The sequence below is a fragment of the Aplidium turbinatum genome, chromosome 3 (assembly GCF_918807975.1).
Source record: "Aplidium turbinatum chromosome 3, kaAplTurb1.1, whole genome shotgun sequence".
Lineage (NCBI taxonomy): Eukaryota > Metazoa > Chordata > Ascidiacea > Aplousobranchia > Polyclinidae > Aplidium > Aplidium turbinatum.
Window position 1 is genome coordinate 43,956,077 of NC_137474.1, and position 25,196 is coordinate 43,981,272.

At 38.7% G+C, this 25,196-nt stretch overlaps 1 protein-coding gene across 1 annotated transcript; it reads right to left on the bottom strand.

The window, feature by feature from the left end:
* Positions 1-3,032: 3,032 nt before the first annotated feature.
* LOC145766845 (microfibril-associated glycoprotein 4-like) lies at positions 3,033-25,115 on the bottom strand. The gene is made up of 7 exons (XM_082578547.1): positions 24,916-25,115; positions 16,330-16,440; positions 13,080-13,231; positions 11,454-11,550; positions 10,875-10,971; positions 4,097-4,164; positions 3,033-3,485 (listed from the first exon to the last, which is right to left on the bottom strand). Exons 1-7 carry the CDS (start codon positions 25,076-25,078, stop codon positions 3,235-3,237), a joined length of 939 nt encoding a protein of 312 aa, XP_082434673.1. The 5' UTR covers positions 25,079-25,115; the 3' UTR covers positions 3,033-3,234.
* Positions 25,116-25,196: the final 81 nt, after the last annotated feature.

Consider the following 25,196-nt stretch of genomic DNA (forward strand, 5'->3'; position numbering starts at 1 on the left):
GAATCACAACCGGTGAATGCATGAATGAAGAGGAGCTGTAAGCATAATTATGTCTGGTCCGATGATTGCTTTAAGTTTGTTGATGTCGTGTATTTTGGTTGCGTAAGCCTTTTCGGAGTGGAAGTAGAGGTCTTTAATGTCTGGGTCAGTGTCAGCATAGCGTAGTATCAATATTAAAAGGTCCGTGTCTTCACCAATTAAAGCCGTACTATGTCGATGAGGGCTGTCCATCTGCCGTCTTGACGATGTCAACATCTGCATCACCTGGAGCGTTCATCACATTGCAGCTTCTATTCCTCAGTTGAGCAGAAATTAATCCTTCCTTGTTGGAAGCTCGAGGCAAGAACTGCTCCTTCTTTCCAATGAACTGGGTGTCTACAGTAAAGTGAACAACCGGGTGGACGTTCATGCCGCGTCTTTGATGGGTATTGTCTTTGATAGACGGACCACCATATCCATCAAAGACCACCGTTGCTAAGCGATAATGACGAATGGTAAAATCTGCATACGACTGTGCAATAGACCCATAACTGTCTCCAGTTTCCATGGCACTCGATGCAACAAGAACCCTCCATCAAGGAATGTAGTGATCGGTTTTCGAGGCAGATTCTTTCACTACTTCATAATCGGCTGACATCACACTGCTGGCATGTTCTGTGATGGCAGTAGCTATCTGAGGCTTATTTTCTGCAAGAAACAGGGTCTGGATGTTACGTGGCTGTCACAAGTAATACTCGTCTTCCTCTCAACTGGTCTGAGTTTTTGGGAAATGACAGCAACAAAACTGCGTTATATCAACTGGTTCAACAAGCTGTGATAACTTCAGTCGATCCAAACTTGTTTACGATTGTTGTAACATCATTAGATACAGCTCTTAACAATCAAACATTGGACATGTCTGATGTTTCCCCATGTGATCACGAAGAGGCAGACACCCGTATGTTTCTCCATGTGAAACATGGAAAATCCGATGCCATAGTCAAAACAGTAGATACTGATGTGGTAATTATTGCAATTTCGTGTTTTGACAAGTTAGAAATCTGTAAACTATGGGTTGAATTTGGAGTTGGAGAAAAAACTCGCTTCATTCCAATCCATGATATTGTTTCATCTTCACCTCAATCTCAGATGATTTGCGCTTCTTTACCTTTGTTTTATGCTATCACAATCTGTGATACTGTTTCGTCTTCGGAAAAAAAGGCTTGGGATTGTTGGATGCTTAATCTTACCGCAATGTGTGGCTTATTTAACTCTCTGAATTTCTCAAGCTCACCTAGTTCTATAAATGACATACAAAAGTATGTCATAGCTCTTTATGGCAATAGTCCTACTATCACGGATGTAGACGAATGCCGTTATATGATGTTTACCAATGGTTGCACTATTAAAAAGCTGCCACCAACGTCAGCTGCTTTGATGCAACATACACGCAGAGCGATACATCAAGCTGAAATACGGAAATCAAGCCTCGTAAATGTTCAGCAACTACCTTCTCCTTTAGCTTGGGGTTGGAAACATAATGATGCAAATCAGCTTGTTCCGTTTTGTCAGTCTACTTGTGGCTCTCGATGTCCCTGTAAGAAAAAATCCATAAAATGCACAAGTCTTTGTTCATGCGAGTACGAAACATGCAATTCGACCACAAAATATCCAATCCTCTCTGATGTTTCATCTTCAATCCACATTGACGTTTCATCTCCAATCCACAATCATCATTCAAGAAATGCTTTTGACTTTCTAAACTCTATCTTGTAACTTGAAAAAACTTGTCGTACACGATTCTTTTTAATATCAAATTACGTATGGTAGGAATTTAACATCGAAAACCGCTAGTTTTTTCATCTTGAATTAACAGTGTTAAGACTCTGACATTGCATCATCTGGGGTCGTGTATTAATTGGATTTGTAGATCATAATTAGGGCTACATAATTATTTTAAATTTTAAAGTGGCATGACCAAAAGGGAAATTCACCCCTGGTAGCTGCTCTTCTGGTTATTCCCTTGATGACGTCGTTATTGCGTCATACTGTACTGGAATTATTGTTATTGCTTGCAATTGTAAAATTTTAAGCATTTGCAAAACTAATAATGAGAGTATTTGATCGCTTTTTTCGGAATAAACTTACCTTTGGTTCCTGAATTTGAAGTTGTCTAGTTTTAATAATGTAATGATGACGTCATAAAAAACGCAATCATGACGAAACTACTTTTAGGAATTGTGAAATGGTTTTAGTAACCGGTACTCCAACTAAAACCAACAGCAAACGACCAAAATAGGTTAAAAAAGCAAAAAAAAATATTTGATGACGTCACAATGACGTCATCAATTAAATTATTTTGTGTTTATTTTGTCTCACTTATTAGTATGTGCTTTTTAAGTTAAAATATACAAAAATCGAATATGTAATTGCACAAAAATGACGTAAAAAGAGCTGAAACGTGATTTCTGGGGAAATCCCCGATTTGGGGGTGATCACGTGACCCAAAAAGTTGTGGCACCCACTAAAATCAAAGTTGGGTTGATCAACTGCAAAAATATGCAAAAAAACAACGTGTAACACGTTTAGCCTAAAGATTCCCCTAAGGACCTGAACTAAAATATAATACTCTTTAATATGTTAAACTTGATAACGTTGCTCGGCTTCGTATGCCTATGGTTCAACAAGACAAACTCTCTACCGAAGCTGTATAACACTAATAACTTGTTAAAGCATTGCCTTTAGTTTTGAAATCCACGTTTACAATGCAGAAAAGAGGATATTAAACTCCTATTCCATATTTCAACAGGCTATATAAATTTAAAAAATACTGGTAGCCTATTGAGTGCACAACTCTTAATAGTTAATAACTTTTACAGCATTTTGCATATAAGTGATAATATGCAGTGCTTTGTGTAAAATTTGTATACTTTCTGCGACCCCCGAAGTTCGTTATGCGACCCCTCTGGGGGTCGCGACCCCCACTTTGGGAAGCCCTGTATTTGATGACATTTTAAAAAACATAAAGTTGATTGCTACTTTTAAAAATATCATCGTGATGACATCAGAAATTTATTGACATAATCACGTATGGATTGAAACTGCTACTTTGCTACTTCAAATCGCACATTTTGATTCGTTTTTAAAATATTTTTAAATCATTTAAAATAATGAGTTTTGTGACGTGCTATCACTTAGATCCCTTCACAACCTTTCAAACACTGTAATAGTCTCATGACTGTGGTCGTCTCGAGTTCATTGTTGTACTGGACGTATTTTCATTTCACTTTTCTTCAACGAATAAAATGACTTTTTCCAGTGCCACCACGTCATTCCTGTTGGGCTTATGGTTCCATCCCACAAGTACTTTCCATTCAAGTTTGCGTAGTGGCAAACATGATACCACCAACCACCGAAGTAACTTGTAGAACAATGACCAGAGGAAAGGTCGTTGTCGCGATCTTTTGTAGAAAACTGTTGATTATTGTGACGAACCAAAGCATCACCTAAAAAAATGTATTTGATATATTTAGTTATTATATTATAACTAGAATAAATCAATTCAATTTATTTGATAAGACTATATAGACATATAATACAAAACGCAGTGTGACTGAAGTAAAATATATTTTACGATTAATGTCAAGACTATTTTGTCTAAGGGTATTGATTCGTCAAGCATAAAGATAGAAATTTTTTTCAGTCAAGATATTCCCATAACATATTGAAAAACTGTAGATTGCATTGTTACGTAACTAGTGGAACGCGACAGAAACTTTTATAGATTTTGAAATGAAACTAAAAATAACATGAACGATGCAAATCTAGTTTTCACAGAATTTCAACAGATGTTGTATGTCGTCAGGCATACAAGATAGTTATTTGATGTTGATGATGAGATGGTGCATTTAGTCAAATACTTTGTCCACAGCCACATACCAAGTGATTTTCTTCTAAAATAATATGATCGATACAAGTCTAGTTTTCAATGAATTTTAACAGATGTTGCGTGTCGTCAGGCATACAAGACATGCTGCATAACAAGTAATTTTTTTGTAATGAACTGATAAAGTTAATCAATAATTTACTTGATATTTCACGACCCATCTACACATACCTGCATTTCCAATGTAGCCTAGAATCGTCGATCGATAGTTTGTGGTTTCGTCGCCAATTGAAAACGTTCTGCATTAGCATATCAGTTTATTTATAAAAGGTAAAATGCCTTTAAGACAAGGTTTAAAGTAACGTATTAAAATTGGCTCGGTGGCTTAGTGGTTAGTGCGTCCGCCTCTGAATCGATAGGCATGGGTTCGATGACGGACTATATAGAGGCCATGACAACGTACAATGGGATTGTTAAAACTGGGGGCAGATAGTGACGTCATAGTGCCATTGTCTTCAATTGAACCGACATTGAACCGTACGTTAGGCTAATATTTATAACACTGAAACGAAAGCTGTGGCACTGCCTGGCAGCTTTAAAAAACTAATATGTTGTTACCAACGAGAACGGTAGCCTACTGAAAGTTGAAATAAATCACCAAGTAGCCTACGCTACTCGTAAACAATTTATATATTTTTTAATCTCGTATCAAACGGGCCCACCACAAACTTGTAAAAGGAAAAATACAATTAAATCGTTCATTTGATATTGTACCACACCAACCTTGAAAATTGCGATGGATCAGCCATGATAACACTGAGATATTTAAAAAAGTGGTAACTTCACTAGCAAAAAGTATCTAAAAAAAACAATGCACCAACTACTCGTAGCCAAGACTCGCTTAGTTAAAAGATTAATACTTTGTTGATGAGATAATTCCATATAATGCAAGAATCTCACAGCTTCTTGAATTTGTGACCATCTGGAACATTTACTTGCTGATAGAGACGTTATAGAGCATTTTACTCCAGAATGAAATGCTTCAAAGCTCAGATTGTCATCAATTCTTAACACAAACTTGGGTATGTCGGAATCTTGCATAAATTCCTTGCATTGAAAAACAAGCGTCTGATGAGCCCGAAATACAACATCATCACCTGCTAAAAAAGGAAATTGGACACTAAAAGCATTAGCCAAGACATTTTCAAAGCTCACAATAATGTCACTTTTGTAGTACCGTAGGATAGTTTTCTGGCCAATGGCGTTCACAAACGAAGTTGTCCTTTGAATCGGGAATATTATCCCTTGGGTTAGTGGCAAGCCATCTATCACGTTCCGGTTCGCATTTAGGCAGTTTAAATACTGCAACTTTATTTTCTTCACTATAATTTCCATTGCAATTAAAGACACAGCACTTCTTAACCACAAAGAGTACTAATATATCACAAACAATGCTTCACAACGTAAAACAAATCAAATATAAGATTGAATCAAATATGGACGTATTAGGACGTTAAATAGCCTATCCATCAAGGCTGTTCAAAACAAACATATTTCGAAATATGGGTACTTACGGTGCATCCTGACTCATTACTAGTAAGGTAACCGGGTTGCTCAAAGGTAAACCCTCCAGGGGCGCCGGAACGGTTCTTGACTGGGGTGGGAGGCAGGACTATGAAAAAAGGGCACTTTTGTTGCTGAAAGGCCAATTTTTTTAAAGTTTTAATATATAGCAATAATGCTCATCCATTAGCTCATCATCGAGTAATGATACAAGTGTTCTGTGTAAAAAGAACAATGGCACGGAAGGGCATCATGCTATGTTATAATGACGTAGGCTAACCTACCTGTGATACAGAATTTTGTGTCCTGAATATTATTTTGACGCAGAAATGAAAGATTATAATTAGGCGGAAAGCGAATAGCTGAAATTGTTATATCGTATTGCAAAATGTGCAGTAGCTTACATGACTTTAAAAGGGCACCATTGCCCCCCCATCCACAGAAAAATTGAGGGCAGGGGGCATCCGCCCCCTCGCTTCCGGCGCTCCTGAGACCATCCGCCCTAATAGCTCAAATGACGACCAGCAATTCAATTAGGCTATGCTGTTTCGAATCAAATCATCCATGAACGTAAAAACAATCATTGTATTAACAACCGGATAAGCAGCTTACCACGCAATAGCACTGGGGGTTGGAAAACTTCTTGACTGATGATTTCAATCTGTTTAAAGCAAAAAGCTCCGAAATATGGATTCAGGGGAAGCCAAGAAAATATAATTTGCTTCAAATCAAAATGAAATGATAAAAAAAAAACACTCCGGAAAAGGCAAAAGTAAATTATTCGTTTTCTACCTCACAGAAACTGACAGACCTATTTGAGATTCTCAAACTAGTAGCCTAGTCTAGTAGTTTTGTATGGCAGTTTCATACACTCAGCTGGTGATCTCAAGAACTGCTGACTTGTAGCCTAGGAGACTCTCTCATTCATAAAGACGTCAGACGTGTTGGGTCAAATTTAGTCCGGCAGCTTATTAGGCCTACGTTCTCTGATTCTTACGTTCTCTGATTTCTACGTTCTCTGATTCTCCAGTCTTTCACAATCGTTTCAAACGCATAACCAAATGAAATTGCTTGGATTTTGAAACGATTAAAAAAACATATTTTGAAATACCAAAACAAATCAAAGTAGGCTATTTCTATTTCAAATATCGATCTATCTCATCCTTATGCTGATGTAGGACACCGATAAATCACATTCCTACCAAGTTTTGAGTTGTAACTTAAGTAGGCTACTGTACCGGTACTCATTAAAGTAAAATAATTCCTGACTACCCTGAACTAAACGCACTGCAAAATGGAAGCATCTGTAGAGAAATTCAATTGAAGACAATGGCACTATGACGTCACTATCTGCCCCCAGTTTTAACAATCCCATTGTACGTTGTCATGGCCTCTATATAGTCTATATAGTCCGTCTTGGTTCGATGCCATCTCGAGCCATACCAATGACTTTTTAAAAATGGTACTGAATCTAATTCCTGCTTGGCACTTAGCAATGGGATGGATTCGGGTAATAATGTACTCAGTTGCGCCTCTATACGGCTGCTTTGACACTGTCTGCTTTGTACAGCGCTGAGGAGCAACGTATTCTGCGATTGATGCAGCTTACTGTACAATGCAAAAACTAAAAGCAATTTATTGTTAGTGTGTTAAGTAATACAAGGCCGGCTAAAATGGTTATCACGGGCAGTTAAAAGGGTAAACAAGAAGAAAAAATCTTTAGAGCGGTGTAAGCTGCAAATTAGTTTATATCACCCGCACACAGACAATTTTGTCAGCTAAGCTTGAATTAGTCAAACCAGTTTATTCACATTATATTGTAAGGGATTGAGCATTGTAACTGCAATGGTGTCTCGCTGTTCATAAACAATGTATATCGTATTTTGGAAAATTAAGCTTTTCCCGCTCATCAATGCAGTAAAGAGGAATCGTTGTGTTTCACCTGAATGCGTTTGATGCCCAGTTTATCACCACACTGATGAGATCAAACTAGTTGAAACAAAGGCTTGGTCTGTTGTAATTGGTATTCCTAAATTTTTATTTTCATTATTTTATAATCAAATTTAGGAGTTAACGTTTCTGAACTTTCGGTCACTTTGAGACCACAATTAATGTGACACTCAACACAATCTAAATCTAACAGAGGAGAAGTTTGCTTTTACTGGTATGTTGACGCGTCCCAAAACGAAAGCTTTGAGATGTTTGTTTGATGCCAAATTGTTGTAACCAATCTGTTGATAGTGCAATCTGTTGAGGTGCACGTGACTAAATACACCTTTTATGAGATCTTCTGGTTTTGCAGCTTACTCTTGGCAAATCTGAATACTTTAAAATCGTTAACAACCACCAAGTAAATCTTCAAAGCATACAAACAACCGACATAATAATTAATTATGAAACCAAGCACTGTTGTTTTATCTCTTAATGTTTTGTTGGGTCACAGGCATTAGGGTGGCTGTATTGTCCCTTTTATACAATTCTGAAACTTGGACAATGTCACAAAAATGGAGAAACAAATCGATGCCTTTGAGCTCTGGACATACAAACGAATGTTAAAAATTTTATGGAAACAAAAGATCACTGACGTTGAAATATTATCCAAATTCAATTCAAGCAAAATTCTTTTACAAATAGTCAAAAGAAGAAACTTGAAGAATTTCGGACACATAGTAAGGCATCACTTCTTACGAAGATCATTAATAGAAGGAAAGGTAACCGGTAAAAGAAACAAAGACAGACCAAGAATGATTTGGACAACAAACATTACTAAATGAACAAAATTAAGTTATGAAAGTGCAGTACGAACAGCTCACGATCGAGAACAATGGCGCATTGTATTTAAGCCTCAATACGAGGAAGGAACATAATGATGATGATGAGTGTCATAAGATTTATCTTCCTAACATTTGTTTGCAGCAAAAGTGTAAGCAGATTCTGTAACAAAAAAGTGAAAATAGTCGTGGCAAAGAGCGATATGAACACTTAAAAATGAGATATGTTATGAATATTTTAAGATTAATGGTAGAGTTCCCCCTTCTCCTCACGAACAATCTTTCTTAATCAGAACACTTGTATTATGGGACTATATTCAGCTTTTGCTTATATCAGGTTTGATTTGCACAAAGCTTCCACAACAGGTTTTATTTGAAGACGTTTTCAGCAAACTCAACAGTTTTGAGATCTGCAGTAACATGGAGAAAATGTTGAAAGCTAAATCGTTATTAAAATGCTTCGTTTCAAACGTAAGTACAAATAATGTTACTAGGCCAAAAATTATACTAAAACATTTGTAAGTCTAAGTTTAGTATCTTTTTCGCATTGTGTCGTTTCTATGAAAAATGTTTTACTCGTCTGTAGCTAATTTTCTCCATTGTTCTTTTGTTCCAATGTATACTGTAGCACCGGTCAAAAATAGGCCCGCACACTGTGGCGTCAGGATATTTAGGTGCGGTGCACTGTGGCGCCCGGTCATTTAGGTGTTATTCCTAGTAAAGTCTGAAGATTATATCAGCTTGGCAGGTAGAGCAATGCTTTTCACACTAAATGTTATATTGAATAGAAAAATATATTGTTTTTTTAATGCGCCTATTCGGCATTTATTTGTTGTAAGTCAGGTTTGAGTCGGCGAAAGCTTTATATTTAAATTATTCAAGTTTCCGAGCATGACTGAGTTCACTTTTAGTTAAGTCTAATAATAACTACACTAAACATCAGTAAAAAATATACCGTAGCCTATATTGAAGCGAATGGTAGGCTTGAGTGAAAAGTAACTTAGTTTTCCGTCAAAAATCCCGACTAGGTTTAATAACGAGCAAAGTCGCGTCATTATGCTTGCAACTTGTAGCCAGGGTGCATATGTCGTGTAGAAATGTATTCATATCAACAGTAGTAGAGCGTCATCATTGGACATAGTAGTGGTTGGACAACAGTCGCCATTGGACACAGTAGAGCGTCGTTATTGGACAATGTTACTCAATTGGTAAAGAATTTAATATGAAAATTAACGCTAAAAAGACCAAATCAATGATAATCTCAAAATCACCAGATACTCCAGTACTCCAAATTATAATTGACAATGAAATTTTACAAAAAATAAAACATTTTTCTTATCTTGGACATTTAATAACTGAAGATGGGAGGTGTGCCCATGAAATTCTAAGACGTATAGAAATTGCAAGAACTACATTTGGAAAACTGAAAAATATTTTAACCAATCAAAGTTTAAATTTATCAATTCGTCTCAGGATCTTAAAATGCTATATCTGGTCAACCCTATTATACAATTCTGAAACTTGGACAATGTCACAAAAGATGGAGAAAAGGATGGATGCCTTCGAGCTCTGGACTTACAGGCAAATGTTAAAAATTTCATGAAAACAAAAGATCACTAACGATGAAGTACTCTCCAAATTCAATTCAAGCAAAATTCTCTTACAAATATTCAAAAGTAGAAATATTAAGTATTTTGGACACACAATAAGGCAAAACTCGTTACAGAGATCATTAATAGAAGGGAAGATAAACGACAAAAGAAATAAAGGCAGACTAAGAATGATTTGGACAACAAACATCACAAAATGGACAAAATTAACTTATGAATGTGCAGTACGCACAGCTCATGGTCGAGAACAATGGCGCATTGTATCCAACTCTCCATACGAGGAAGGAACAAAATGATGATGATGATGATGAGAGCGTCGTCTTAAACGTACTCGCCACACGATGTATCCATCAGTGTAGAAGTGATTGCGAAAGATAACATATTTGAATTTTAATAATATATTTTTCTGTTCAATATAACATTTTGTGTGAAAAGCATTGTCCTACCTGCCAAGCTGATATAATCTGCAGACTTTACTAAGGAATACAGTAGCACCTAAATGACCGGGCGCCACAGTGCTCTGCACTTAAATATCCTGACGCCACAGTATGCGCGCTTATTTGACTGGCGCCTAACTGTCTGCACCTAAAAGACGTGTTCCCAAATAGTGCGATAGCTGTTAAGTAAATGTTTAAAGGGGTCAAGCAATTAGTTAGATTCTGCACCATCAGATTTCTATCTCCTGCAGTGAGCTGGCATTTTTCATTTTGAGTCTTCAGTTTAAACTGACGCTAAGAGGGATTTGGGTTAATCAAACACACGAAGTAAAAGTTTAAAAATATTTTTGCAGTTTTTTAATTTTGGAAACCTTACCTAGCGATAGAATTTTGAAAGAACGAAAGCCTTGATTGGTTTTAATTCAAATATATTTTGACTTTGTTCGATTCTTTGGGACTGATACGCAGACGAAGCTTCAGCGTTTTCAAAACATTTTCAATTTACGTTTCTCTTTTAAGCGCCTTGGACCGGAACAACATACAAGTTGCACCTCCCCACTGTAGTGCCAACTATTAAAACAGAAAACGTCAGACCATTGCTTTATAATGCTGCTTCATGTTTACTTGCCTGTACTCAGCGTAGGTTGTGTTTCCTTCCCAGTCCTCGATGTCAACTCTCAACATGTGATGTCCTGTGCTTAAAATCGAATGCAAATCTTTCAGTCCTAAAAATTACAAAGAATCAATTGCCGCATTACGATAAAGCTGTTCACAACAGCCTATAAGCGATCACAAATATTTCTTAGTGATTGTGCTAGTATCCAGACTATGCTAAACCAGGTTAAAGTAACGATGGTTTTACCGTTGCCAAACGTTATCACTGAATGCAATAAACACAAACTCAACGTGAGCAGAGCTGCCATGTAACCTTTTTCTAAGCTTCAAAAAGGAGGCTAAAACTATCTTATCTACAATTTCTAATGAGTTTCCAAAGTAAGAAATATGTTATTACGTCGGAAGTTTTGGCTAAATTAGTTTTGTCCAAGCGTGAAAGACTGACAAAGATTTTTCTTCACTTTATAGCAACTTGTTTTTGTATTTTTAGTAGATGGAAATATTTTATGTGCATTTTTAGACCAAGACTTTTTTCACGCCTGTGTCCAATTGCATTGTGGTTGCATTTAAGCTAAAATAAGATAAATCATACCAAGCCAGAATTCCCCACGTTTGTGGCCAAACCCTTCAACATAGTCATTCCAATTCCGATAGAAATCAACTTCACCAGAAAATCGCTTTTGAAAAATCTAAACAGTGAAATTGAAGAAAGTTTAATGACAAGTAGGCAACAGCATTTGAATACTTTACCTATACAACCAGGGTCAGTAAACTTTTTTTGGTTAGATCTTTGATCAGATTAACAGTTCATAACAAAAGCGCAAAGCCAACATACCCTTCGTTTATTGATGTCATGACGTAAACGTGATTTTTCCTGTTGCTTTTATTTGAAAGTTTCAACTTCGGTTAGTGAGTTGAATGTGAAAAAATTATATTGGCCAACATTTGTCAGTAAACTCTGCTGTCCACTTATCGCCTGATGACCTTCATTGACGAAAATAAGTTTGTACACAAATAAAGTGCTCCGCAACAATATTGCCATCTGTTTGGCAGTATTTAAGCTAGTGCCTGTGGTTAAAATTTTTGCTTAAAATTTTGATTTTAACACTTTAGTCTACTGTCCTGCATCCAAACAACTTAAATGTGACACTTCTTATGGAGACTACTTCAGCTACCAGCTGTGCATCAATTAGAACATGCTTACTAAACAATCAGATATCCTTTTTAAGAGAATTACAAGAATTACATTTTTAAATGTCTTAGCCTATCGCAAAATCAAATGAAGAACTTTTAATTGATTTTTCCACTTGAAATGAGACAAAGAGGGCATTGCTTGCATTTTCAGTTGATTTTTCTAAGTTTTTTCAGTTGTTATTGCCAGAATAGTATTGTTGTTTTTGTCAAAATCAGACTGATCAAATATTAAAACAGGCGGGAACAATATATAATAATTAACCCAATGTTTCAAAAAACCGAAGGCCAGAAGATTTTGCTTGGTGGGCCATTGCGGCCTGCAGACCATTGGTTGCCGACCCTTGCTATACAAAGAAAAATAAATATAAAAAATAAATTACAATATTCTAGCGTTTAAATTTCAAAATTAGAACTGTTTTAATTGTACTTTTCCATCGTCCTCAAATTCCACTATCTAATCTACAAAAAAGCAGTTGAAATAGGAGAAATAATTGAAGTAGTCAGAAACTCTCAGCGATTGATTTGGTTTCTGAATCAATCGGAAACACCCGGAAAGTATCGGATGCAGAAAACAACTTGTGGGTTGGGAACCAAATTTTTAATAAAGTAAAATCTACAAAACAAAACTTGTACAGTTTAGTAAAAAAAACGTGGCAGGGAAACTTGTCTCCCAGAAAACTTTGACAAATTTATTTTTGCCTTCTTAGCTTTTGGCATTTTTAGAAACAACAAATTATGTTTTTTTTTGTCTAGACGCACACTTTAAATTTGAAAAAAATCATCAAAACTGATTTTCTTAAAATTTTAAATTAGCCTACTAACTTTGTTTTGCATTTGAAGTTACGTTTTAAATAATTATAGTTTAAGGCTACAGAAGGTTTTCAATAATATGTTTTGAGGTTTGTATCAGGAGCACATTAAATTAAAAAAGTAGGCTACCTATATTTATTAAATTTGCAACAATAATCTTTGCATTTATAATAGCGTGCTATCTTTTGTTAACATTTTGTTTATTATAACAAACCATCCAATTGTTGCCATCCCTTTGAAATTCACAGTAAACTTCCATCGCTTGTCCATTTACAGAAATGTTGTAAGAACCGTCGGCAGTGAAGCCATCTTGATAGAGGTCGTCACAATTACTGTGATTTTTCACTGATGGTCCTTCAGGGATGGCTAAACAAAAAAAAAGTTAAATTAGTCGCACTTTTCTTTTCTGTCCAACTGATCTTCAACATTCTTCTGAGAAACTACATCTCAGCAGCTTCTAATCTTTTCGTCATTTCATTACTTATCGTCCAGCATTCGCGTCCGTAGGTTAAACTTGATTCTACATTGATTTTAAAACTTTAATTTTGGTATTATTGTTATGTTGCAATTTTTGAAGAGTGTGCTCATTTTACTAAGTGTCCTTTTCTATAACGGTACTTTTTTTAATTTCAGTGTCACTTTTGCCATCAGCAGTTATACAGTAATGTGCCCGAGTCATTTAAAATTTGTCAACTTGTTTTACTGTAACACCGTTCAGTGTAACGTTGTATTTTGGATAAGATTCCTTTTTTGTTGATACAGTCATCCATTCTGTTTTTATTGAATCTCTATACCCATTGCTTTACTTTTATTAACAACAGAATTTAGTAAGTCCTTACAGATTCTGCTATCAGGACTGTATCATCAGGTTATCTCAAGTTTGTTATGTTTTGTCTCCAACCATTACTCCATTCATATCTTCGATGTTTCTCAAAATCATCTCACTGTAAACGTTGAAGAGGTCGGGAGATAGGACACATCCTTGTCTCACGCCCAGTCGTAACGGTTTGTATTCGCTAAGATCGCTATTTATACGTATTGCAGCCGTTTGTTCCCAGTAGGTAGAGGTTTCGCATAATTCTGAGATTTTTTCTGTCGATATCGAAGTAAATGTAGAATAATTTAGCATGTTGAACCTTGTCAAAAGCTTTAGAAAAGTCTATAAAACACAGATACAGATCCCTGTTCTTTTCTACACATCTCTCTGTTATTATTTTTAATGTAAAAATTCTATTTCTGCTCCCTTATTCTGCAACAAATCCAAACTGTGCGGTTGATATTCCTGGTTTTAATTTTGTTCTCAATCTCATCATTATCATTCGGAGTAAGATCTTTGTTTTGTGACTCATAAGGCTAATTGTTCTGTGGAGTGAGCATTTTGTGGCTCTAATTTTTCTTCAGTAAAGCTATGAATACGGAACGTACCATATCACCAAGAATGTTCCTGGTGTCCCAAATATAATTTAAGATCTCAGTGGTTAGTTCTAAACCCCATTCATTTAAAGCTTGGACAATTTTGATTGAGATGCTGTCTGGTCCAACTTCCATGTTTTGCTTTGTTTATAGCGATTCTGACTTCTTCTTTCTTAATAGCCAGACCTTCCATGGGTTTGGAGATGCCTGGTTTATTTTCGAGGTCGTTGAAAAACACAATGTCTTTACATCAACGTTGCAAAATATCGTTTTGGTCCAACAAAATTGTTTCATTATTTGCCTTGATGGAGCCTGCTTGTGAGCAAGATCTCTTCTTCCCTATTACCTCTTTCATCTTCTTGTGCATATATTTATTATATTTGGTTTTGGTATTTTCGATATCTCCACATTGAGTATTTATCCGAGTTTCTTTAGCTTCAACACAATTTTTTTTAATTTTCTAGTTCAAAATTTTGTAGTTTTGTTGATTATTCTTTATTTTCTTCTTTAATTCTTCTATGGGGTCAAAAATTTCGAATGTCATTTATTTCTTTGGTTTCTAAGTTTTGACTAGTGGCATGAACTCTTCCAGTGATTCTGACACGCTATTTTTAAATTGTTACACTAGTTTTTATGTTGTTGTTATTGTTTTAAGCGACTTGTTATTATTTTTAATTGAGACAGAAAATTTTTTTTTTGCTTCAGGATTTCTACTTAGTAGATCAATTTCATACTTTGGGTTTGGCTTAGCTTTCTTGCATCTCGTTAGCTTCGCCCTAAGCGAGTAGACAACTGGAACATGGTCACTATCGGAGTCTGCAATAAGCATTGATGTTGATAATAGAACTGCATCACGTGTCTGCTGCGCAGCCGAGTGGTGAGAACGTCTGGGCGACGTTCGAAAGGATGTGGGTTCGACACCACTCCAGAGCACGTCTGTGTCTTGTTAAAAACGCTTCATTGGAAGCCAAAATAAGGAGAGCAGCTGACTCGAAGGCTATATGTCACTTCGCTGCTTCCTATAATCTGTTGTATCGCATCTGTGATCACAATGCACTGTATGTTATCGCAATGGACGCAAATAAAAATATGATCATTATGAAACCGATTTTGAACAAGAATATAATCGATCTTATTTTTCAATCTATCACCAGGGCTTCGCCAAGTCCATTTTCTTCGTAGGTAATTTTCCGACCAGGTATAAGTGATTACATAATTTATTGCCTTTGGACCATTCAACGACTCGTTCTTCCCTGTCGTTCATTTCACCAAGACCACAATGTTATACCATCAAGCAAAACATTCAAATCAAACCATCAAACAATGTTGGGGCGTATGTTTGGATTATACCAATGTCAAAATGTTTGGTATTTAGTTTAACGATTTAGCATTTAGCGTTTAAGTACCCTGTCTGACACTGGCCAATACGTTTGAAAGTCATAGATGTAGCAGGAGCGAGTGTAATGCCAATACCTCTGTAATGTGATCACCTGCCGAACAGAGATGTAGCCATCCATTGTAGTTGTATCTGTACCATTCTAAAAAACTTCTACTAAGCCAAGAATATTTATGTTCATTCTTTTCATTTCTCGCATAACATAAGCAAGTTTTCCCTTTTCATGCAGAGCACTTACATTCCACGTTCCTATGGGTTTGGGTTTGCAACTTTGCTGATCGTCACATTACGACAATCTGGTCAACCTGTCGCACATGGCGATCCCTTCCGAGCAAAGAGTTTATCTTGTAATCCCCATTTACGCTGTTTATTTAACTTTTGAATACAGTGGTTTGTTTGCGGTTGCTTTCTGTGTGAGTAGTGCACTCAACGAACGAGGGTCCTAGCCATTTTACCTTATTTGGTATCCTCTGCCTAGCACCGTTAAAAAGAAAAACAGTTTTGAAACTAACCAGTTGCCTCTAATGCTTATCCGTCACCTTCTTACCAAGATAAGAAGATGCGAATAGATGTGCAGCTGTTTATTAATAACATTGTTGCATGCACACTACATGAAAAATTCACAGCAGATTTTCTTAAAACCATACATTCTCACCTAGTCTTTGGTTGAAATTGTTTTCCAACTCCACAAGTCTACGTTCAAGTCTTTCAATCGTTTCTCTGCAACCATCGCATTGTCCACGCTCTCCTTTGGCTCCTTGAACTCCTGAAATGTTTTGTTGTCCTTTAAAACCAATTAATTTTGATGGCTCTATCTGAGCTATTTTGCCGTGACAGGCGTTTGAAGTAATTTGTATATCTTTGTATTTTATCCTCCAACAAGAAATATTAAAATTTAGCAAATCAAAAGAGCAGGTTTTGTTTATATGCAAAACATCAAAAAGTGCCATGCTGCTACCCCCAATGTCATGCAGCTGTTTGCTCTGATTATAATACTACCTTGGAGGTCGTCGTCGTCTGAGTTTCTGGGGCCGAGGGTCTATCCTTTTACCACCCCAGATTCACGATGTTCCCAGACTACACTGGAAGGCTGCTAGAGAGCAGCCAGTCTTTAGTTTCATCTTCCATGACGCGCAGACCTTCAACTCCGTTAGGTGGCTTGAAGATGGTACAGTCATTGATGATGTGGTCTGCGGTCTGTTCCTCGGCACCACATTCACAGGAGGAGGAAGAAGCTATTCCCCATTGGTGCATGGTTGAGCGGAAAAGCCCGACGCCCGGACGGAGACGGTTGAGGCGCACCCATGCCTGTCTCTGTAGTGTCAGGCCGATGTGGCGTGTGTCGGCGTCGGGGATGAATGAATGGAGTCTGGTGGTGCTTGACCTCCATTCAGAATTCCATTTATGGTCTGCCCAAGTAGCCGCAGAGATGTCTTGTTCATCAGCTTCATTGATCAGAAGCCGAGCGGCTGGCACGAATGGGTGTCTTGATTTCAGTCGGCGGGGGTGCCCGTTTGGGAAGGCAGAGATCTTGTGGTGGAAAAGTTGGTTAGGCTCCAGTGCCCGTCGACCGAGGGACAGAGTGACTTCTTCACAACAAAGCTCAGCAGGTTGGATGCCAGCGAGAATGGGGAGATTGTCCAATGGTGTGGGACGCAGGCATCCGGTCACTGTGCGCAGGGCGCTGTTTATGGCAGTGTCGATGTTGTGGCAGTGAGCACTGCGGCACCAGACAGGTGCACAGTACTCTGCAGAAGAGTAGAGAAGGGCTAAGGCTGCTATACGCAAAGTATCAGCCCTCGCCCCCCAACTGGAGCCTGCCAGGCGCTTCAGTAGCGCAGCCCGGGATGTCAGTTTCTTGCGCAGTGACACCAAATGGTGGCGGTATGTGAGCGATCTGTCTAGTGTTACCCCAAGATACCTTGGCTCGGGGCAAAAGGACAGAGGTTTTCCGTTGTTGTAGACATGTAGCTCACGATCAGCTTCCCGATTGTGGAGGTGGAAAGCTGCTGCCACAGTTTTGGTTTTGCTGAGTTTCAGTCGCCAGTTCTGGAGATAAGCTGAGATGGTTTGCATGTCCTGGCTCAAGGTGTCTTCTAGATTTTCCCACGACTTTGTGGAGTGGAGAATTGCCAGATCGTCCGCATAAGCGTATTTTGCCGAGACCGTGGTTGGCAGGTCGTGGGTGTAGATGTTGAAAAGAAGTGGAGCCAGGACCGATCCCTGTGGGACGCCGTTTTTCAGGCGTCTCAGTCTGCTTCGCCGTGGATTGCCGGTGGTGAGGGTGAAGCTTCGATTCCTGACAAGTTCCATAATCATATGGATCATATGTCGGTCAGGAAGCAGGCGAAGCAGCTTGTAAGTAAGGCCGCGATGCCATACAGTATCGTAGGCATCTGTGAGATCTAGAAAGACAGCGCCGGCCTTCTTTTTTGCCTCAAAGCAGTCCTCGATGTCTTGGGTCAACAGTGTGACCTGATCGACAGTGGATTTTCCGCGCCGAAACCCAGCTTGCTCTTTTGGAAGGAGCGGGTCGATGATTGGGTTGACGCGGGCATAGATCAGCCTTTCGAGGATTTTGAAAGGAACGCAGAGGAGGGATATCGGACGATAACTCCTTGGGTCCTCTGGTGGCTTGTGAGGCTTAAGGATCGCAACTACTAGAGCTCTTCTCCAGATTTTTGGAATTGTGAGGTGGTGCAGGCAGGAAGAGAGGAATCTACGTAACCAGGACTTGAGGGCAGGGCCAGCATGGAGCACAAGCTCAGGGCAGATCTTATCCGGCCCTGGAGACTTGTGTGGTTTCACTAGGCAGAGGGCGGTGGCGAATTCCTCTGGAGTGAAATCTCCAGAGATTGTTTCTTCTTGTGGTGTTACCACTCGCCACAGGGCAGACACTTCCTTGGCGACAAGGCGGGATGTCTCGCGGTCCTTTGTCTTGTAGACCCCGTTCTTCACTAGCTGGGAAGCGATGGCATTTGCAGAAACGGGGCACGGGCGAGGGGAGTTTGCTGAGCGCCCAGTGAGGTTGTTGATGATGCTCCATGCTTTGCGGCTTGAGTGTGAGAAGTCGATGGTTTGGACGGCTTCGATCCATCGCTCAAGCTTCTTTGCGTTCAGCCGCTCAAGTAGTCTGGTGGCGGCGGTGTTAGAAGCAGTACCCGGAGTGGCGTTTAGGTAGGAGCGATAGAGAGCTTCACACTCAGAGTCCCAGCATGGTGTATAGCTGGTTCGATGGCCACGTGGTATTGTGGCCTTTGCCACAATTATTATAGCATTGTAGAAGTCCTGGTATGCCTCGTCTGCGTTGCATGTTTCAGGTGGTGGTAACTTTGCAGTAGACTCATTGGTCAGGAGGCTGTATTGATTCCAATCGGCTTTTTTGAAGTTCCATCGCTTCACCGGTGAACTCGGGACAGGAGCCACAAGTTTTGGGGCGATGATGAGGGACGGCCGGTGTTGGGACCGCGGGAACTTCTCAAGCACACGTCTGTCTGGAAGAGAGCTGTCGACACTCGCGAAGGCCAAGTCAGGGTTTGTCCCTGTTCCCCAGCGGCTGGAGTGGAAACTGGCTGGTTCCTTTGGATTGAATAGGAGGGCAAGATGGTTTATAGAGGCCCAGTCAGCCAGCAATTCTCCGTCGCTGCTTGTGTTGTTGTAGCCCCAGTCGATGTGCTGGCAGTTGAAGTCGCCAGCGTAGAGACTGGGGGAGGGGAACGTTGGAAGGGATGATGGCAACATTCGCGAGGGTGGGGGCTTGTAGATGTCGACGATGTTGTAGTCTGAGATACATATGCACACCCACTCAATCCCGGCATCAGTTGGAGATTGGTCGACAAACGTCCACTTCATGCTCTCATTCACAAACGTGGCAATGCCGTGCTTCATGCTTAAGGTAGACCCAGCTAGCGTGTAGTTGGGAATAGCTAGCCTATCTGCAGAAGTGCAGTGGGTCTCCTGGAGGAGGATGACGAGTGCCCGGTTGGTATGGGCAAGTTGCTCCACAACTTTGGTCTTGCTTGTTGTGTAGCCTTCTATGTTGAGCTGCAGAATGGTGGGGCGTCTGAACTTATCAATTGCCCCTTGCAGCTGTGCCGTCCGGGTGGAGGCTCTTTGTTGACAAATTTCGTTTCTCATCTGGTTGATAGCAGATGATACTCCCAGGATGGGGCACGAGGAGCCATTTGTCGTGCATCCCACCTTGGAGGTAATGGAGAATAATAAACTAGTGGATGCCGCTATGGTATTTAGTAGTTTACACTTATCACTAAAACGACTGTGTGTGTCAATCAATGCAAGGAAGGTATTCAATATCTCAAATCACCGTCTGACATTTATTTCCTTCGCTGAAACTTCATGACAATTATCTTTTAGGTGATAATGAGTTGGTGTTCTGTTGTGGATTTTAACATTAAAACAACAAATTTAGTGTGAGATATATCTACAATGTAGGAAATCGAAATCTACTACAAAACTACCTCTACGAAATCGGAGTGTCTAAGAAGCTGACTTTGTTCAGCCCCAGTCTCTATGGAGATGCCTCAACGCGGTGTAGAGGTGAACCCAGGCTGAAAACCAGGCTCACTCCTAGAAACTCCTGGGGCTAATAGACACACGTAAAAGTCCCCAACGGCAATTTTATGGTGGAAGAGGGCGCAGTGTGTGACGGGAAGGCATCCTGTAAGGCGGGCCTCGATAAACAGAGCACCCGGCAGCCCGTTGCAACCAATTCCCCTGAAGCTGCACGTTTCAATATAATTGGATCGCAGTGGACATGGAGCTGGCCAAGAGTCTGTGCGTAGCCCTCGCGTAGTCACGACCACTTTAAACAACCATACAAGCGAATGGCCTTTCTCTCAATTTGGACCTGGACCAAACAAATCCCAATGGCGATGATATCACGGGTAACGGGGGCAGGCTTGGTAGAGTTGGAGCCTCCAGCCCGGTTTCACACATTGGCGGCGGATCTATGATGATCGTCTTCCAATAAACTGCTGTGACATTAGGTTCCGGTAGCAAGACCCGAGTCTGGGCTGGTCCATCTTGGATTTCCCGTAGCTCACCCCACATGGGGAAGTCCCTAGAAAAGGTGGGGTAAAGATCGGACACCGCAATTCTCATTTGCCTTTTGCCCTCGTCTTTTCCATCATAGACTGGACCTCCAAAGCCACATACGACATCACTGTCCAAAGCCAAATTCGATTTGAAGACAAACCAATGCTCGGACACGAGCTGGAGCCGACGACGACGACGATATCTACAATGACCAAGCACGTCATTTGATGAAATCATTGGGATTTGTAGCAAGCTGTCAGGTGTTTTCTTGCTTGCATCGCTTTAGGTAAGAAAAAGATTAAAAAAAAACACGACAAGCTTCGTATACTTTGTTTTTGCTTCTGACTATTCCACACATACAATGAATAGTCACCAATGTCTGAGCATTCAACCTGGGGAAGGTTTGACTCTAGCGATACAGCCAGATTGCATTAGAAAGTAATACCTGGTTTGCTTATGTAGCAATATGTACAGCTAAATTCCTATTACAAATGAAATGAATTGTCGAAAGTTCCACTTGACTATTAGTGAAAGACTGAACAATTGCTTGTGCGGAAAGTAATGTTGAAAGGTTCTTCTCCATAAACAGGCCTATACAGTATTTTATATTTATTTTAATCAATGTATCAAAAGTTTTCTTGGAATGTGTTCGTCAACCATTAAGTTTTGGTAGGTTTTGTGGAAACACATTGTCGGCAGCAGTGGCCGAGTGGTTAGTGCGTTGGGCTCGCAGTCGAGAGCCTGCATATTCGACTCTAGCCACCCGCACTGCTGTTGTTTCTCTGGGCAAGAAACTTTACGATAATTGCCTCTCCCCAGTGATCGATTTCGAGTAATGGTTAGTACCGAATTTAAGTCATAAGCAGAGTAGACAACCGGAAACAGACATTGCCGTAGGCTGCAGCGTGGGTCAGGTGTATGTCGGAAGGCGTACACCGATGCATAGCGCTCAAGTCCGCTTTCCCGCAATGCAGGATAAAGAAGCAGAATAGAGTAGAATAAAAGCTGAAAATGGAATAACCTTTACGAGATACTGCAGAAGTATGCAAATAACACATCGGGGCCATGATTTCACAAGGAAACCTCAATAATGCATGGAAGTACGTTTTACACATAATTTTTTTTCATGTTTCCACCCTGGTCATTTAAATGACTTCTCACATTGTTTTTCTCAATATTTATAAGTATATCTGAAGTGGTGATCAGACTGATTGATAAACCTGCAGTAAAGCGAAAATAAATCGGTGGTTAGTAATTGGATGTTTGAGGCTTTCAATTTACCTCTTTCTACAAATCTATAGTTTTTGTTCAATATTCAATCTTTGCATAACAACAACACATAAAAATGTCAGGTAAAAGAATTTGACATTTCAAAAAATTTCTTTCGGCAAATCGTACTATATATTAATTCTTATTATGCTGATTATTGAAAGGTTTACTGCATAGATAAATGGTAAGAAACTCAGTCTGACGCTCTAAAGGGCGCCTGTTCGACACTGCCATACAATATGTGGCTGTGCCTTTGGCAGGACAAAGACATACTTGAAGGTGGGCACGAAAAAGTGTCTTTCTACCAACTTAAATTAAATCTTTAACCACCGGACGAAAGCATGGATACGAGACAAAATGCGTAACAGTTAAAAAAAATACAGCATACAAGATTGTGTTAGGCACAACAATGCCAACTGAGCAAAATGAAATTTTTACAATACTTTTGCTGTTTCAATTTGGCATTATAGATGTGCAGCTTGAATACTTTTGTTTTCATGTGAAGTATTTTTTCTATTATTTTAATTAAAGTTTGGAATTTCCAATCATAAGTTATGGTTAGTTTAAACTTGGCAAACAGTCACAAAGATTAAATTCATGTTGTCAGCACAAATACCCAAGGACGGCAATTTTGTCTGACAGTTGCTGCTTCGAAAAATTTGTTTAAGAAAGTTTTTTAGTCAAGACAAGGAAAATGGAGTGTTTTCTTTGACTGACAAACTTACTTGTTCAAAAATAATGTTTAAGGTTTGTTTTAAAAACATACTTTTATATTTTGATTGAATTTGATTGAAAGAAACGATGCATTCAAAGCCAAGAAAAAAGCGTTTTCAGACCAAATCATTATCGAAAAATGATTTTGGCATTTTTCTGTCATTGGAAAGTACCAGCTAAAATAAACGATATTCCATCACCAAACGAGTTTCGCTTATGAGACAGCAATTCAAGTAGCACTCTCCAGTTGTTATAACCAGTTTAATGTCTCAACATTTTCTGTAGATTGGAAAACGTACATGACAGTTAATAGCGCGAAAACAAATAACAATTTTGACATTGAAACGACTGCGCTTTTGAACTGCCTAGTACGAATCGACGCGTCAATTAACGCATAAGAACAATAAGCAATTATGACATATTTTGCTACATTTAAAAAAAGCCCAAATAATATGAAAAGTTATTTTCTATGATTGCATTTTTACAATATTTAATATTGGGACAAGAAGATTAAGTTTGTGCATGGATTAGATTGAAAACAACGCATGAAGTTAGTTACAAACTAGCTGCTTGATTTTGCCTTACTCGATTGTAAGGCTACGCAGTTTTCAAGCACTTACATTTATTTAACAGCAATTGCATAATGCATATTCATTTATGAATATAAATGCTATTAATACTACAAAAATTGCTCAATGCCAAGCGAAAAGCCAAGCAGAGCAAATTACATTAAATTTACATTCATGACTTATATTTCTGAACCAAATAAATAAATATTGATCCATACTTGAACAATGTGATGAGTTATTCAGACAAAGAAGATGATAAAAGGAAAACTATCTTGTAAGTTATCGTTTCAAGTACCGGTAGTTGTAATAAAGGAAGCCTTGTTGTTTTGCAGATTGCTGTCGCTCTACAATTGTATGTGACTTTACAAGAATATTAAACTTCTGCCTTCAAGAACACAGATCAACATTAAAGCTTGAAAAGAAACCATCAAAGTGTCACTGCAACCAAGTCATGTTTTAAAAGTGGCTGCATTACCATGTCAATATTCAGTGAATATATTCATAGTTATTCTAGTATGAATATAGTCATAATCATAGTTATTCAAGTTGTTAGATTTGCGAAAAAATTACTACTTTAATTTTCCTATATGCGAAAAGCTATTGCCGAAATATTTTGGTTCCTCATTTACGGTCCTAATGGAGCTAGGCTGAGCTGAACGTTTTGCATACTTTTACTTTGCAAAAGCCCACGTTTAGCGCAAGTGGCGAGTGTTAGCCAATTCTTGAAAATGCTCTGACCTGACTAATCACGTCTTTTTCTCCATTGATATGACTACACATTGCTTTAATTGTCCTGTGCAACTTTCAACATTATTCATTGTTTGTGAGTTTTCTTTAACAAAGATCCCATCAATTGATGAGTCAACTTGATGATGTGGTTTTGCAAAAACAGCAAAATGTGTTGTGTTGTAGAAATGTTTGCACAATGAATTGTTTACATAAAACAACTTAAAGTTTAGCATCTTAAACACCTCAAAACACTTTCAACGCTTAAAGATGACAAACGCACTTTAAGCAACCACTTGAAACGCTCATAAAAAGACACATAAACAATACAATTTTGGTAAAGAGATGACTTTCTTCAACCATAAGCTGATAAATCCAAGCAACCACACGGCATTTAACATAATATATTAAACTGAACATAAACTATAAGCTACAAACGTTTTCGGCCATACACATGTTAGCCCTTTTCAAGTAATGAAAAATAACCGATTTTACATCTACATTGAAATAAATAACTGAATCTACACAATCAATTGAAAAACGAAATGCATAAGAATGAAACGGCAAAGCAGAGGAGAATGATGTAATGTGCCATGTGATGTGCCTTTCTCCTCTGCTAGCTATGACAGCTTGATAAATTACGACGTGGATGCGTCAATGACGCGTTTGGTGACTCAAGATATAAATAACGTTAAATTTATGATTTAAATGTTGCAATAGAAAACATAACACAGCTAGTCATTACCTGAAAAATGGTGGTCACTAAGTTTCAGTGGAACATATCAATGTCCAACAGAGGTACATGACATTATTATCCGACTGACGTCAAGTGACGCGTACGTTGTTCTAGCGTCACAACGTCAATATTGTTTGACGGCACAACAACAAAATGCATTCAATCAACTTACCTTTTATCCCTGGCTCACCCTTTCGACCCTTTTTCCCAGAAGGGCCAGCCAAGCCCCTCTCAGTAACGTCATTTGAAGGACAGGTCAGGGTAACTTGTTGTGAGCTTTGAGCGACGTTTGAAAATAAAATCGCGACCAACGCGCAGAGAAAGAACAAACTCATCTCGATTCTTAAAGTAATTGTCTTCAAAAATGTTAATCTTATTATTCCTTTTGAAAATAAAATAATAATAACTCCCCTTCCTTAAACGACAACCCAGTGCGAGGACATCATTTCGAGT